This window comes from Chaetodon auriga, chromosome 6, assembly GCF_051107435.1.
Source record: "Chaetodon auriga isolate fChaAug3 chromosome 6, fChaAug3.hap1, whole genome shotgun sequence".
NCBI classification, from domain to species: Eukaryota; Metazoa; Chordata; class Actinopteri; order Chaetodontiformes; family Chaetodontidae; genus Chaetodon; species Chaetodon auriga.
The window spans coordinates 15,170,001-15,187,879 of record NC_135079.1 but is presented as its reverse complement, the minus strand read 5'-3'; the positions used below and the strand labels follow the sequence as shown (position 1 = coordinate 15,187,879).

Below are 17,879 nucleotides of genomic sequence, written 5' to 3'. Positions count from 1 at the left end.
TGCTGCCTGTTATTATTAAGATAAATTAAAAAAAAGTTAGATTTTTTGCGACACAGATTGGGCCACTGACGACATGCATGTGAGCAGTGGTAGGAAAAAGAAAATATGGAGTAAACAGTAACATTATGCAGATTGTTGTGAGGAAGAATTATTGGATGGCCTGTTTCAGTCCATCCAGGTTCCAGTGCTTAGCAACAGCTCACATGAAGTTCATTTTGTCCTGTCCACGTCTGTCCATCCACCATCTCGTTCAGATGGAGCTCTTTCCTCCATTTCATTTCCAAATTTAGCATAAATCAGCACATATTTTTCTGGTGTTGTGCGTTTTTGTTTCATAAAGCCCCAGACAAGGTTTTGTACTCTTGTGGGATCGGGGGGTTGCCTAGCGACACATTAATCATAATGTGTTTCCTCTGTATTTACTCAGTCGCTCCTTTTTAACTGCCAGGACTAAACAAACGTGAATGTTGGTGGAAATAGTCTCTCTGTGTGGGCTATCTAGTATTAGTAGGTTTCAGTAATCCTAATGTATTTTCACAGCTTTAGTGTTTCTACGCACGCACGCACGCACGCACGCACGCACGCACGCACGCACGCACACACACTGTTTTCAGAGTTTCTGAGTGATTTTTCTTTGCATGATGTCCCAGATCAGCGCTCCAGTCTGATGTGTCAAACTGCCACTGGACTGGATTGTGACCCAGATACAGTGTGTTTCTCTCACAGATGACGGAGGCAGATCAATAGTCATAAAAGCTCAGGAATAGATGGCTTAGTAATGCTTTATATCCCTGTTTGAGTGATCAAATGGGTTGATCTTTATATGCAAATGAATAGCACCTTGCCCTCAGCCTGTTTCTTATTCTTTCTGTCCCTAAATTGGCCTGTAAATTAAATGGTGTCCATCACTTTCAGTGTTAATTGCCCCCGATCATAACCAGTGCAGTTTCTTTCTCAGTTTTGCGTGGATAAGGGTGCATAGGAGCACACGCAAAGAGACAATTCTGTGGGGTTTAAGGGCAGTAATGGAGTAAACAGTGTGAAATATTTATGATTGTATGGAGGGAGGATGCCAGACAAATATGATTTGCTAGAGACACATCCGTATTAACCCTCCACCATTATTATTCTCTAATGACTCCTGCTGCTTCAGCAGAAATATGGTCAACAGAGTCTCACATTGCACAGATGCATTATTGGCAAGTACAAAAATGTGATCGGGCATCCCCTGTTATAATATCTATAGTGATGTGAGTGAATGATGTCATTTGGAATTTTGGTGATTGCTGTATGATTTACAGTAAATGTCGTGTTCTTGTGTGTAATTTTGATTCATATTGAAATTAGCAGTGATTATCTCCTGGATAAAGTTTTCCTAAAGCCTTGATGGCTGTTGTTTTAGCATAGTTCAACAGGTGAATGGTCACTAAATCTCAGACTGCTGCGGCAGTAGACATTTTCAGGCACGCTGCACTGTGTTGCTCACCCTTATTAGTAATGTCTTAACGGAGATTTTGTCTTTGGCAACGATTGTGAAACACCTGCTTTTACATGTCTAATTTATGGCTGTGTAGAAGTGCAGTGTGAATTTACCCATTGACATTACTTCAATGTATGCCATTACAGTAGGTCCAGCAGAGATTTGGCAGACAGGACTATACAGTGCACTGAGTGTGCTCATCATGTATGGTTGGCTCATTGCAGGAGGAGGCGTGCTGGCAGTTAGCCTAGCAGGAGGCTGCTGCGTGACAGCTTCTAATGAGGGAGTAAACATCTCATTGTCATTGGCCATCTGAGATGTTTGATTGGGAAATGTGATGTCTAAATGTTCAGCATCCAGCAGCCCTAGTCTAGATAATGCTTTCAATTAGAATTTGAGTCTGTTCGCTCAATTTATTGCGTTTTTTCCAACACTCTGTTCCTCTTCATGTTTGAACTAACGTTGTGTGTTTGATGTGACATAGTGTTGTAGCGGCTTGGCCTACCTTTTTCTCAAGTTGCCAGCCAGCGTAGAGACGGAGGGGAAGTTCAGATGCACATTCCAGTTCAAAGAAACAAATGAATTTATTACAGCGTTTATAATCCACAACAAATACTGTCCTACTAAATAAATCTGAAAAACAGCAATAGGCTTTGCAGTAGATTGTGAGTTCAAAGCATGAATGCAGTCCTACAAAATAAAGCTTTCTAATGACTCCCCTCTTCATTTCTTTCTTTATTCCTAAATGACCAACATGTTCTTTGTCTAACTAAACTTTTCTTGGCTCATGAATAAATTGTGGAAAAAAACCCCAAACTGTTTGCTGCTGTCTTCAGTCAGGCCTCCAATTCCCAACCCCCCATGTAGGCCTCACTTACTCTTAATAAAGGTTCACTATCCTGTTGGCATCCGTCGAGTAGCCTAACCAGTGGGGTGCTGCAATGCATATATAAAACTGAGTAAATAGACTAAATTGGCTCTAACACAGAGTACCGAAACACTTGTCTGTGTCTCACATCACAAATGCCACTCATGCTGTGTAAAAGAAAGTTCAGAATTCTTCAAATTCTAGTAACATCTAAGTTCATATGTGCTCAAAATATTGACTGACTATCAGTCAGTATTTGAACATGTATAGTTTGTACATTTTTGCCCAGAGAGTGCAGAGCTCTGTGTTGGCCCTGACTGTATCCTGTTGCTCTTCTAATAGTCTGTCAGCCTGACCCTCAACTTCATGATTCAGAATCAGCCACAAAATGTTTTTGGGACGTTTTGTTGAAATGGGAAGAAAACAGCCATCACCTGGGAATGAGAACAGGTTGAAACTACATTAGGCGTTGGAGCAGTGTTGTGTGCTACAAAGCACAAACCCCGATTCCCCAGTGCAGCATATATTTGATAGCATTCAGTTGCGCCTGGCACAGTGACATCCTTGACCTCCCCAGCATCCCCGGCCTGCCTTTTTAAGAGTTGTGGTGGTTTGTGGAGAGATAATGCAGTGCATGGTATGAAACAGGTCTTAATTGGCTGGCAGGCTTTATGAAGTTCTCTCTGGGGAGCCCCATTGATTATTAATAGGCAGGCTGCATCAAAGAACCAGCTGCCACTCCAGCAGCAACCCTGGAAACACAGAGATCAACAGAAAATGTACATCCTCAACTTTTTGTGGTTATAGAGAGAATTCATAAGCAGAAAGAGATAGTAGGAAACGTAATTGTGTGAGAACAAGAGGAAGCAATAAGAGCAAAGATAGGAGGAGAAAGAGGATGCTGTGTGGAAATGGATTTGGGTACACAGGATTTATTCATTTATTTATTTTTTTGTCAGTTTTCCTCTGCATCCCTACAAATATACCTCAGCAACATGCTTTACACACAACTTGCTTTAAAAACCTGTTTGATTGCTTTTTCTCAAAAGTCATCAAGAATTTCCACAGCACCATTGTTCAGTCGCCTCAGTCTCATTTGATTTTTCTGCTTTGTTTCTTGCATATTGTTTGAGTTTGCACATGTTTGTAAAAAAAAATAAATAAATAAATAAATAAAAATGGTACCTCATACCTGTGGTCCAGTGATACTTTGACCACACTCACTACAAAATCTTTTCTGACAGCGTGGAAATATCCGTGTCCTCAGATGTACTCTTTGCAGTATAGGCGAAAACGAGACTCAATAGGTTTTCCATGACATTGAAGTGTTTCTGTCTGTCAGTTTGTCACATTTCCAGTCCTGTCTGCAGGGGTGACAGATTGAAAAGCCACAGTGAAGGAGCTTGCCAAGCAGGATTTCTACTCTGCCAACCAAATCAAAACAAATATTGATACTATAATTCATGAGCACATAACGATATGATTACCCTGCTGTGAGCCGAGGAGTAGCACTGTAGTTTTCATGTACATCAGCTGTGTGAGCGAGCGAGCATGCCTGTGTGTGTGTGTGTGTGTGTGTGTGTGTGTGTGTGTGTGTGTGTGAGAGAAAGAAAAAAGACGGGCACATCTGCTTGCTGCGTCAGCCCATGCGAACTGGATAGAGACCGTGGCTTTGAGATGTGGTGCAGCTACTGTGGAGTATTGATTCCAAAAGCTTTTAGCGCATGGCTAATTTTCCATATGGGGCCTCTGCGTGTGGCCCCAGGGCTCTGCATGGGTCAGACATTGTTTTGTTTACACTGAATGGCTAATCCCTGTGAGCTGGCTGTGTATGCGCGTGTGTGTGTGAGAGAGGGAGAGGGAGACTGTGTGTGTGTGTGACACTTCTGATTTTAAAGGAGGCTACTGTAATGAAGGATCTCTGTACTCTAATGCATACACACACACACACACACACACACGCTACAATATTTGCTGTTGCATATGCTTCATATGTTACACTTTAAAGTGGGGTTGGAGTGTAATTTATAGAGAATAATTGCAGTTTTAATTTCAGCGGTGGTGCATGCAGGACTTGTCCAAAGGTCCTGCTGTTGATCAAATGTTTTGTAGTTTCCTTTTAGAGTGTCATTTCCAGACTTTGGTAAGGAACAGAGATGTCTTCCATAGGTACAAACATTATTTGTCGTCTTAGTCTTGTGTAAGAGATGTTCATCCTGTTAAGCACGAAGCTGCCTTGCCACTTTCCTTGTCAATCAACATCAACCTGCTTGCTGCACTGATAGAGGAGGGCTGCAGTCATTAATGTCCAGACCAAAGCAAACCCACCAGCTTCCTCTCAGTATCCATCAGAATACTGTTAGGAGTTGTTAGTATTACTAGATGATGCCAAAGGCATTGAGTTATCTAGTTAACAGTTAAGTTAACTAGTTAAGAGCTCAGAGAGAAGCCACTTCAGAGACTGCCTCAGCTTCATCCTCATGTTCCAAGGGAGTCATCCTCCTCAGGTGTACCCTCAGCAGTCCTGTCTCCTGTCCTTGGAGACCCCTCAGTTGAACTTTTCCCTGCATGGTATGGCTTGGCTCGACTGTATTTGCTCTTTTTTTGGTTTTCCAAAGTCAAAAGCTGAGGAGAGGACCGAGTACCTGGTGCAGTTTTTGGGATCAGCTCAGTCAAGGTCCCAAACGTGCAGAGCCAATGCTAACTGGTTGAGTGAAAACACTGCATGCCACTGATGGCTCAGAGAGAGTTGTCAGAAGAATCATCACTTGTGCAACACGGACGTCCTGCACACTGACTGCAAATTGTGACTTTTTTTTTCACTCGACTGGAGATTTAAAAAAAATGACAGCCCACAAAATCATGCTGTTGGCAAATGATTTGTTCCTGTGTGTTTGTGTTGCATTGCAAATGATGTCATGGCAGTGTCACCCAACATTACTGTGACGATCAGCTGAAGAATCCTGCCTATACTGATGAGGTACCAGCTGCAGTGGAAAACAAAATCAATGAAAGTACCTGATAGGAAAAGCGTGTTGAGTGGAGTTGCTGTACAGTGGAAACACAGCGTTATTGTGAAAGGGAACTCTCCTCCAAGTCCCACACTACAGTGCCCTCCCCTGATGGCCCGTTGCTGGCTCAGCCCAGTCCCTGGTAGCACTTTGAAAAGAAAAGGCCAGAAATTTAAAGAGAGAGAGGAAAAAAAGAAAAACTAAAAATTACAACAAATTGCAATTTTATGCTCAGTATCAAATTCACATTTCTCACACTAACTTGAATCCAGGATGGAGTGGACATCTGGAATATTGATGATATCCATCATACTTATCTTTATTCAAAGTGAAGAATGGATGTGTGCTTTTTCTAAGGTCGGCTCCGTTGAAAGACAACAGTCTGTTATGCCTGAAAAACATAGAGGTACCACAGAGCACGATGGCGGACGAGTCCCCAACCACATTCTCCTTTTTTTGTTTGATGCTTCTCAGCCTCACCAATGAATTACCTTCATTCAAATGAAAATGTTTTAAGGGACAGAGAGATAAAGTGTGTATGTGTGTGTGTGTGTACGTGTGTGTGCATGAATGTGGCCCCGGGTGGCTTCAGTTTGTGAGTGGCCATGACATTTGCTTTACCAGGTGTAGAGGAGCGTGAAGCAGACTCTGATGGGGTCTGTGAACAGTTATCACATTTACTCCAGGCCATGGGCTATGTGGCTGGTTTGTCAAAGCTGACTGTATGTTATGCTCTCCCTCCCTCTCTCCCACCCTCTCGCTGCCTCTCCCACCTTCCTTTTCTGTCGTTGCTCTGCTACCCTCCCCTTTTCTTCCACGCTTCCATTCTCTCTACTTTTTTCTTGGCCCACTGACTGCCTCAGCCACATCCTCTCCGACCCTCTCTGCTTCATGCTACCTCAGCCAACTGTTTACCTTTATCTTTCTCCCCTCCTCTGCCCCATCCTCCTCCTTTGCCAGTGCGGAAGTCTTAGAGGGGAGCAGGTAGGGCTGGCTGATGGCTGGCACTGGATTCCTGTTGTGTTTGTGAATGTCCTCATGTACAGCTCGATGGCAAGGACTTTTAAAGCCTGGCAGATGTTTCGGATACACGCATACATTGCACTGGATCCATGCACACACTGCTCTGTATAGTCATGAATTATTCACTTTGTTTTCACTGGGCTGGAGTGCAAGAGATGGGGTGAGGGGGGTGGGGTGAAAGAGATCTGAGCTGAAGAGAAAAGAGGCAGTAGCTGTTAGCTGAGGCATGGGAGCTAGCCTCCTTATAATTCTAGTCCACTCTCGTAATGTTCCCAAGCAATTGGAGTTAGAGAATCTGGACTGCAGTGTTAACCTATAGGTACACTCGTAGCCCCCAAATGTTTTTTAACTAGCTCTGTTGCCAGCTAAGTCTCTACACAGATATATAAGATATCATCACACTAGCTATATACATTATTAGATGTGCAGGTGGGTTTCGTTACTGTACTATTATAGGGAAAGATGATAAATGGTAACATTGGATTGTTATCCAGCCTTAAATATGCCAATGTAATTTTTTCAGGCCAGACTCAAGGCCAACTGTTTCATTAAGCAGTTGAACTGGTGCCAAGTACTGATCATTTATTAATTTTATTCTGTTTTCTGTAGTACAGCATGGAATTAAATATATACTGTTACATGAAAGTGGATGTCTGTAAGTGCGCTGTTCTAAACATAACATTGTTAGCAGGGCTGCAACGTACAGTTCTTTGCATGACTAATGTGTCGATTGTTTTTCTCCATTGATTAATGGAATTGAATTGTGGAAAATAGTCATGACAGTTTCTGAGAGCCAAAGGTGATTCAAATTACTAGTTCTGTCTTAAGCATAGCCTAAAACTTGAAACTATTCAATTGCTGGTCATTATTAAACAGAGAAAATCAGTGAATCCTCTTTTTAGAAGCCTGAACCTGTTAAAGTGTGGTGTTTTTGCTTGATAATGGCATTTAATCAATGATCAAAATGTTGTACGCTCATACACACTTACTAGAGGTATGGCTCGGACTGAAATATTTTAAGTGCTTTCCTTTAAACTGCACTGATGAAAATTAAAGTGGAAAGAGGTTTAATCAAGCTGAATAAAAAAAAGTGTATTACTTGTTAACCCAAGCTCCCTGTCTTTTTTCTTGCCATTTGTCCACCCAGATATCTTGTTCCTTGTATGCAGATCTCTTCAAGTGCAGTTGCCCACACAGTTTATCCTTGTATGATGCAAGTCGGATGAAATCCCTCCCTGGTCCTGCCCCAGCTATCGAGGGGAATCATTATTGCCTATTGGTAAGGTAAGGTTATTTATTCTTTCACATTCACAGATGATCCTAGATAACCAAGTGTTAGATTCTGGCTAACGATATTAGCAAATACACAACTCAACAGTTATAAATATTTCAATGTGTTGGTTGAAACTAGTAGCAAAATGTGTTGAAATTTGTTGTGAAGTAATCCATTGTGTCAGTTCTGTAGAGACTCCTTTTGCCAGCACTGTAAGGGCACAGAATTGCTTTATAAAATGTGAATATTGAGTTACACTGCAAGGTCTGGCTAAGAGTTATCAATTTTCCTTGCTTTAAAGACCTGGCAGGCCCAAGTCGCGTACAGGTAGAGTGATCTGCTAAATCCTCTAATGTATTAGGGCTACCTGCCATGCTCTTTCTCCAATGCTAATGGGATTACATACTGTAGAGTGTCCAGCAGTGGCAGAACACTCACATGCAAGCCCCTGTAGTGCAGGGAAATACACAGTTCACACTGTGCTGGGTGAATACACCACGTAGCCTACAATCATTCTGCCCTCAGTCTTCTTTCTGACAAATATAAGGTATAAAGGACGTTACTTGAATACGCCCATGAACACCATTGTAGGTTGCTGGGTGAATATGTGGCTAATTAACTTACCAGGTAAATTTACAATGATAGCTAACGTTAGCAATGGTTGATTGGTTTGCACTTGCAAATTGGCCGGCTTTTACCAAAAACGTGTCCACGCAATGACTTACGCTTTAGTCAACAACTGATGGGAACATTACAGTTGGAACATGGTCATAATGAATGGGCTTTTTACCTGCTAATGAGTGGAATGTATGCTAGCTAGCTATTACATTTGGCATGATAAAGCCTATACAATACTCATGTTACATTCTAGTTTTCCCAGTTTTAAATACATTGAAACAAAATGAAATAGAGAGACAGTAGAGTTATTTACAAGTGATTGTACCTGCCCACAGCCATCAACACTACATGGACAAACTACATGCCAGGCAACAGTACATCGTTGTATTAGAACTGGTAGTTATCATAATAACTATTTGCTAAGTTGAGTTATGATTGCCTGTCATAGCAGGGCAATTTTGTATATATATTTACAGCTCTGGAATGACATAAGTTCATATTTTCTCCCCTCCGAACGACAGGCTTAATTTTGTGAGCCAAATATCTTTACTTTCAGCTCAAGTAAACACAAATTATTAGTAAACCTGTGCCTCCAAATTAGCACATTGGTATCAACTCTGAGACTCTCCTGTCAGTTAAGTCTTTCCACAAGGTCGTTGAGCATGCAGGATAGCAGCAGGATTTGCTTTCAAACTCTTTTCTCTGAGAAGCTCTCAGCAGGAAACTGAGGCTTTTCTGATATAATGAGGTGATATTTTGGCTAAAACTATCATCACAGGAAGTCCAATGAAACATACTGAAACTTTACAGGAGGAATAATCTCAGGCAGAAGCTCTACAACCATGTCTCTCTCTTCCATCACATACAACAATGCAGCGCAGTCAGAATAGCTTCTTTTGTTTGTAATTCTGGGTCCTGTTGTCAGCAGCTTCCATGTCTTCAGTTGGCCAATTTTTCCAGACTTTCACCGTGTGTGTGTTTGTGTATCTGCATGTGTCCATCAGCTCAAGTGCTCACATTATCTTAACAGCTGCTGCAGAGCTTTCATCACTTGTATTCTCCCTGAAGTGCTTCTTTGAAATTCCACCCAGTAAGAAAATGCTGTCTTGAGGCTGTCGGGTCAGCTTCAACAGTGATGCCACTGTGAACACAATGGAGCATAGCACTGACTTAAGATCACAATTAATAATTTACAGACCTGCCACCAATGTTTCATGGCACATTTTCTTTGCATGAGAAGTTAACTTACACAAACGGTGGCCTTTGAAGCCCGCAGTACTCAAGCCCTTAAGTATTTGTCTTACATGTTACATAGAGGTCATGTACTAATGACTTCTGATAAGCACTCCCACTGGTATCTTGAGTTGAATTGAATATGACAGCATGAACTGAATAGTACCTTAAGCATGTTGGTTGATCAACATGAAAACAACTGTCTTTATAAAACATGACAAGAAATCGCTTCGGGGTGCCTGTACCCTACCTATAGATTGAAATTAAGGTCAGGTTGACATTAATCACAGTCCCAGTCTCGGGCTTCACAGGGCCTACATGATGAAACAGTAAATGAACCCCCCCCACACACACACACACAAGAATGACACTCAATGAGAAGAACTCACATGAAAACCGTCTTTTATGGCTGCTTGCTTTGTCTATGTGTCACTGTGTTTACCAGGCAGCCATTTGATCAGTGAACCCCCCCCCCCCCCCCCGCAGATAGATAAAGTGAAGCATGAAGGCCAAATCCTGCCCAACATTGATCTGAGCAAACAATCCCCCCCGTGCTGTCCTGACGTCACCACAGTGTCAGTACACTACAGCAAGTGCAACAGTGTGTGACAGCAGCAATGTCACACGATGAGCATTGTAACGTCAGCCTGTGCAGAGCTCGTTCCTGATGTGGCAGCGCAGCTGACGATAAGTTTAGCATATCAAACTGAAGTGAAAATGGAAAATCTTTTTGTTTCGCCAGTCACATTAATTAGGTAATAGCACCGCTGTTCAACACCATTCAAACACCCTTACTGTGAATACTGAAGATCCAAATGTTTTTATGCAAATTTTCAGTAATCCTCTACCCCCTTTCTGCTTTTTGTCTTCTGATTTAATCCATTTTGTTCTATTTAAAGACTAAATGTGCTTCATTTTTGACAGATTAGAGTTAAATCATTTTACACCATGTTATGATTAGAATTCGTTAAACCTTGCTTTATCTCCACATCCCCCCTCAGTTTTATTTTGAAGTTCTCCTCATACTTATCTTCTCTCTTTGTTTTTACCCTTTATCTCTCTGTCATCTCCTTTTACCCCCTCCTCTTTGCCCATTCCCTCTCTGCCACCCTCCTTCCCTGCCTCTCTGTTTCCCTCCCTCTTTTTCTCTCCCAGGCGAGTGATGCACGCTGTAAGAGGTGTGTGAGCGAGAGCCATCGGGGTGTGTGTGTGTGTGTTTGTGTGTGTGTGTGTGTGTGAGTGAGAGAAAGAGAGAGAGAGAGAGAGAGAGAGAGAGCTTGCGTGTGTGTGTGTGTGTCTGGAGAGAGAGAGAGAGACATAGACCGAGCCCCTAACACAGAGCATGCCTCTGCGTCCGGCAGCCGGCAAACATGAGCCATCCAGCCCTCCACGGCAGGACCAGCAGCAGCAGCACACACACACACACACACTCACACACTCTTGCACACACGCAGCAAACGGCAGCCAGGGGGCCAGCACTGACAGCGGCAGCTCCCGGGAAGAGGACAGCGGCGTTCCCTTTCCCGTCAGTGTTCCGGCTTTCCGTCCCGGTGCAGAGCGGAGCCACAGTGCAAGAGCACCCATGGAGGAGCCGACAGGCAACACCGTGGTCATCCGCATTGGAATCCCAGACCTGCAACAGACGGTAAGAGCTCGTTCTGTAGCCACTGCTGGAGAGAGGATAAAAGAGAGGGAAGCTGCCTCTCTGCCTTCCTCTCTCACTGGATGCTTTCCACCTCTCTTCTGTCTGCTTTATGGATTTTGCTTTATTTCTTTGAAATATCTCCAGGTTTCTCTTTTTTTCCTCTCTTTCTTTGCCATCCTGTCTGTATCACGTTCCTCTCTTTACCCTCTCTTTCTTTTTTCAGTATGCACACTTAGTGGCTATATTTACTTGCTGGCTTCTGGGGGTTCCGCTCCCCACTGCCTATTCCACTGATGCCTCGCTAATAAATCTACCTCTTCATTAACTGGGCTTCAGCTGACTTTGACAAGTGGCCACTTATGTGAGAGTGGGAGAGGCGGAGGGAGGGGAGAGGGAGAGGAGAGGCATCAGGGAAAAGACGTCTATGAGAGGCATTATACATCCACAGGAACACACAAAAGAGAGAATCGAGATAGTTTACCTGCTCTCTGAAACTTTACCTTAACCTCAGTCTCCCTCTGTCTGTTTTCGCTTTGTGTCCAGTCAGGATAAGAGATCCAGTCCTCTCAGTAAAATATTTATGCAGGAGTTTCCCTGAGCATGTAGCCTGTGTCTGTGTAGTATTGCAGGCAATGAAAGAATGCAGAGCCACTAGACTGTGACATTGATCCTCTCCTCCCTTTATTTTCCCATTCTCAACATAACAGTATACACTGTCCCTCTCTTCACTACATCGCTATGACCAGAAGTGTGTCTTTGTCTGCTGCCTAAGGTGGTATGGAACAGGGCAAACATCCAGATCCTAAATAAGTTAATTTTGTTCATTTTTCAAGCCACTGCTATTGTAATTCATATTGATTCAGCAGCAGCCAACCTGTCGTGTTTGAGCAATTGTTAGACCAATTCATTGGTAATGAATTGGTCTGGTACTGTTTCTTTAAGCTGTTTCAAAGTAAGTCTTCATTCTTGACTGGAAAGTAAGGACAATATTCCCAACGAAATGTCCTTCACAAGTCACAGATTAAAATGATCTTGAAGAGAAAGTGATTGCCTGGAAGTGCACATAAACGCAGCGAAGACAAAACATTTTACCCTTCATTGGATGTAGAATGAAATCAAGTGTTATCGTTCCACATATCTCGAATGCAATGTATAGTCTCTCCCTGTCCATGCTCTCTCTCTCCCAGTCAGTAGCACACATAAGATTGCACTATTGGAGAGATACCATGTGACATTTTCTACGTACAGAGCATTAAGCCTTTTAATACTAATGTACCCAGTGTTCCCCACAGGATTTTGTGAGACTGTGTGGGGTGGACCTTCATACTCTCTCTGTACATTTTAATGTTAAATGCATTAATCTGCTGCACTTTGAGAGCAAAGCAGCTACATCTATGAAGAGCTTTGTGCTGCTGTGAGCAGTGTTACATGTTGTATTACACGATGAGCCAACCTGCCCCTCGGATGCTGAAAGTAGTTATGTTGTCTCGATATAATGTTACTTACTTAATGCATTTGTTGTCATTGACTGACTGGAAGTGTGCTTTGCTGAAGCAATGGCGCAAAACATCGTCTACGAATGGTATAGCAAAATGTACGTTCAACTTTTCCAGCCAGTCTCTGTAATCTTGAGCTTAGGTGCTTAGTTGGTTTCCTGTGGATGTCTTGGTGCCCTTCTGATTCTTTCTCCAGACATTGACGGCAGAGGCAAGAGGCTGCTTTTGTGTTTGTTATTGTTGATTACCTCATTGTTGTTGGCTGCTTGGCTGAAATGACCCATTGTATCTTAGCGAGGCTCCGGCACTGCATGCTAGGAATAAAGACAGGAAATAAAAGGAGAGCAGTTGAAAAGAAAGCAGAGTATTCCCCTAAGGTGCTGCAGAATAGCCGTCTGTGAACAATAATGGTTTTCAGTTGAGCTGAAACACTTGCACGCACACACACACACACACACTCTCTCTCTCTCTCTCTCACACACACACACACATGCAAGCATGCACATACATATATAGACACACAAAGATGTATTGTATGCATGCACACACAAGCACACCTGAACAGCCCTTACATGCATGCATGCACGCACACACACACACACACACACACACACACACACACACACACACACACACACACACACACACACACACACACACACAAACATGCACACATGCCCATAAATCCTAATCCCATTGCCAAGGGACTTCCCTTAATGTGCTTATGTAATGTAAAGATACTCAACAGATTGTTAGTTTCACTTTTCAAGGAGGCACATTTAGTCCAGTATAAGGACGAGTGGGCAAGAACACACACAGTGTGACACAGGGATAGAGGGAAAGATAAACAGAGAGAATCTCAAAGTCTGACAGACAAACATAGAGGCAGATGACAGATGGCCAGAATCTGACAGTCTGAATCTTTTATGGAGCAGTCAAAAGTGACTTGTGTGTACTCTGAGTGAGCAGGAGATTACACTAGAATAGTCGGCCCAAAGTAGGATTACACACCTCCTGCTGTGTTGCAAGCCTGGATCAGGAGAATGAAGCGCCATGCGAAGATAACACCAGGCAACACTTTTCCTTTTCAGCAGGAGAGAAGGGAAGAACGAGGCCTCACGAGGAAGCAGCGAGCCCTTCCTTAATCCTCACACTTGCTCACTCAGTGCCTGGCCTGTTGTCTAATTGCCAATTTTCATGCTGGCTAATTAGTATGAAGTGTTGGTGTTGTGTGTTTTTCTACAGAACTTCTGTCCATGGATGTGAGCTGATGAGCATTACGTTTCTGATGGACACATTATATTTTCAATTTAAAGGGGATGTCTCCTTTAAAGTTGTCTGTGTTAAATGTATTCTCGGTGTGTTGTCGTGTGTGCGCTGTAGTGTTCTTCTAAGTGTTCGCTGAGATGTTGAAGTGGAATAAAAGTGCCGTTGGAAATGTCAAGTGCTGGTAAGTTGGACTTGGCATTGCTAAAGTTTTGACTTTCCGTTTTAAATTTAGTCAATTCCACTTTGTTCAGACGACTGCCCGTGAGGAGGCATACCTGAAATATAATGTGGGGAAACGGGAAGGTGATTTAACTAAACCAACTCATTACGTAATAGTGATGCTCAATCTTTGGTGCAACTTTAACTAAGCACTGTGTCTTGGCAGTAGAAGACATTTTCCCAATTGATGGGCATATTATTTGCAAAGATTGTGCTTTTTTCAAATCATGGCTCTCATTTGTTATTCAACATATCCAACTCCACCAAAACTCTATTTCTATGACTGGAGCAAAAAAAAAAAAAAAAAAAAAAGACAGCTTCCCAATACTGCTAATGGGTGTCATTCATCTCAACGGAGAGGGAGGCACTGACATAAACAGTCTGCCCCCCTGCTCTTCACCTGCATTCAGCCTTATTCTTTATTTGCTTCTCTTGTTCTCTTTTGGTGCGTTCTCTGTCTTTGTTCTTACATAGAAGGTGAATGAAAAAGAACCTTTTTCTCATGCAGGCTGCTATGTGTCCTCAAGTCTGGGTACCATAGACCTATTAGTTTGAGGCTTCTGCACAGTGTGTTCACTGTTTGGGGAACCATTTGTTTGTCTGGTTGTGCAAGTGTAAGATCTCAGCTGTAATATTCTCAACTCTTATTCTCAGCCAGGCTTTTTGGTTTCTCTTATCGAGAGAAACAGAAATGGATGGCTTGAATGGATGGCAGCCGTCACTTGGTGCATATTTGCTTGTGTACGTGTCTTGCATGTGTGGTTGCGCCATGTCGTTCCTGCTTGCATCCTATACCCTTATACTATGTGCTGAACTTTCTCAGGCATGTTTGCACTGCATCTATGGTCTTGTCTAGAGTGGCTCTGTTGACGTAGTGTTGAAAGTCTACTCTTGTGCAGCTATGACTTACCTGCTTATCTTCCACCTCTTCTTTCTGCTCCCCTGCTCCTCACTGGCTTCCCGAGGCACCTCCTGCAAACATTCTCCCTGCTCTGCTGCCGTTTTGAGTTATTCTCTGAGCAGTTTTCAGGAGCCATTTTAGTGATGAAGATGCTTCATGTTTCATTCATTCTTTTCATTTGTTCACACTGGCCTTGACGCTTGCTAAGCCCTTCTCTCTCCAGCGTCTCTTGATGCTCAAATTTAGATAGAAATCTCTGTGTATTGGGATAATTTCTTAGTCCTGAAACCATCAGCTTCCAGGCTCTCTTGGCCAACTTACCGAGTGAATATCTGATGACCGGTCAGGCTTATGTGATGGCCTTGGACCTCGTTCTTTCCACTGACCTGAGAGCTGAGTACTTGTCTTACTTACCTGTATTGCTATGGGATCACTTGTGGAATCTCAGGTTCTTGTAGTCATCCTGTTTCCTGTACCTGCTTTGTAGCCTTGTGGTAGTGTGATCCTTTTAGTCCCAATTATCCTTACTTACTTAACTACCATCTGTCCACACTGTCAGTCTGAATGACAGGCTGATGTCATTGTTGTAGTTCCATGTAAAGTGAAAGTGTTGTTTTTGCCATAGCTTACTGGCTATGTGCAAAACACCAATCTGTGTTTATCTGTGCTGCTGGAAAGGTTGACCCTGATTAGTCAATAGATTGACTGCTTGGTTGATGTGCACATGCACAACCAAGACTTCAGTGGGCGAGAAAATTGCTATTTCTACTATGTCTGATAGTCTGATAATGCACTCTGTTGACTTAATTAATTGTGTAGAACGAGCATGTTGTCTTAAATCTTTACGACCGGAAACCTTTTGTGTTTGGAATTCTTCAGCACTGCTTCTTTAGTCGTTAAGACAAAACTGTCACACAATATATGAAAATGAATATATGAAGTGTATGTCATAGTAGCAATATGTTCTATATCAGAAATTCAGTTGAGAAACTGTTTATAGATAAAAAAAAAACCATATGAGAATGAGGATGTTTGCATGTCAGGGTAATTCAGCGCATTGAAAAATCGAGCTGCCTTACCACATGAGGTGCAACAAATATTGTGTTAATATTTCGATAAAGAATCTCTGGTCATTTGTTTGCAGCAGTGCCCATAACAGCTTAAAACACGATATCTTAGTAGAAGCAGTAAAAACAATCTCTCAACGTTGACGTATCTCTATGATTTCGTGGTATCCTTGTAATGTATATCGCCATATCTCCCACTCTCTATCAAACCATGTGGATGCATTGTAATCTGATGAGAGACCTAAAACATGACGGAAACATAAACAACTATTGGATAACATGGATCTTTAATCGAATGGGCACCAGTCTAAACTGTACTCGGTGGTCCAGAGAAAACGTGAAACGACTCTCTCGATTTTTATGGCAAAGCTTTTAACCTGTAACGTTCCCCTCTGTGCCCTCGATCCTGGGCGGCATCCAGTGCTGTTAGCTACTTTCAGAAGGTGTGAATCAACTCAGGCCCTCATGTTATCTAATTCTCTCCAGTTCTTCATGTGCCTGTTGTCGGATGTCTGCTGCTGTGCTGGTGACTGCTTCCTGCTCTGGGAGAATGGAGTGGCCTGCTTTCAGATCTGTTACCCACTGAGCATAGGCGGTATGCGATGATTGTTTCTCCCATATGCTCTTTGAGTAGCCTTCAGTTTCAGCTCTTGGTGGGTCTGCTCTTGCTATATTTCTGCACTGCAGCTGGTATTGCACTGTAGATTTTTATTTTTTGATCAGCATGCATCGTTTTGGCCTTTTCTTCTCTGGTGTGTTTCCCTAGTCCGGCTGCCAGCATTGTGAACCTTTGTTTAGCAGTCTCCAGAGCCTCAGTTATGGACATCCCCTGTATTTCTTCAGTAGCCAGGACCTGTTCGTGATTGTTACACCCTCTAGTTTAACGAAAAGGACACTGGTTATATCTCACCTTCCTGATCTTGTGGCTGACAAACTGTTTGCTATGGGGTATAGTGGCATTGGTAATTGTGCCATGTCCTCATTACTCATGGTTTTCCAGTCGTGCTAACAGGCTTAGTCATTAATGTTGAGTTTGATAAGTATGGATATGATGGGCTATCTATAGTCACTTGGCTCTCTTGTCATATTAGCATCACAGGTGTCGTGCTGCCGGAGCGCGCACGAGCGACGCTCCACCACTTTTTTTCACCAAGTGAGGAAATCTATTAGATGAGCTTCACCTCTGCCTGCACTTCAGGTTTTCCTCCGAATGGATGTTTCGAATGTGGCTGCAGTTACACCGAGTTTTTCTTCTGTTGTCTATGAATCTGTTTTTCTAATAGCATCTGATATGGACCTTGTGGATTTGTTAATATGTCTGTCCGTGGACTGCATGTACAACATGTATGCATACACTCATCGTTTCATGTCTCATATGTCACACTTTGATTAATTTCATTATGTCCCTTTCTTTTTGTCTCTGTCTCTCCTTCCTCTCTCTTTTTCTGTTTTGCTTCCCTTTCCCCTTTCTTTCATCCACACTTCATGTCTTTCTCTCTGCATCTGACTTGAGTCTTACACGCAACAGTGGTTTGACAGTTCCTCCAAATACACTCACGCTCAAACACACCCCCCTCACACACACAGACGCACACACACAGATTGACATATGCAGTGTTGTATCAGTGATTGGTGGGCATCTGGAAAGCCTCCCTCGTCCCCAAGTTGCTATTTTTAGCTTCATTCACAGTGGCAGCAGGGGCACCAGACGTGGCTAGCATATTCTTACCTCCATTTGCCCGAAGCACCCATGAGGAGAGGGAGAGCTGGAGCGAG

The 17,879-nt window shown here is 42.9% G+C and overlaps 1 protein-coding gene across 4 annotated transcripts in view; it reads left to right on the top strand.

The window, feature by feature from the left end:
• The first annotated feature begins 10,755 nt into the window (after window positions 1-10,755).
• shank3a (SH3 and multiple ankyrin repeat domains 3a) overlaps window positions 10,756-17,879 on the top strand; it is a 140,236-nt gene continuing 133,112 nt past the window's right edge. For 2 of the 4 annotated variants that reach the window (XR_013077283.1, XM_076733441.1), the window contains exon 1: window positions 10,756-11,151. Coding sequence is in view for 3 of the 4 variants with exons in the window: in XM_076733441.1 (XP_076589556.1) it covers window positions 10,849-11,151 (303 nt within the window). In the remaining variant the exon portion in view is untranslated. The remainder of the gene's footprint in view (window positions 11,152-17,879) is intronic. The other 2 variants (XM_076733438.1, XM_076733439.1) reach the window with 2 other exon arrangements.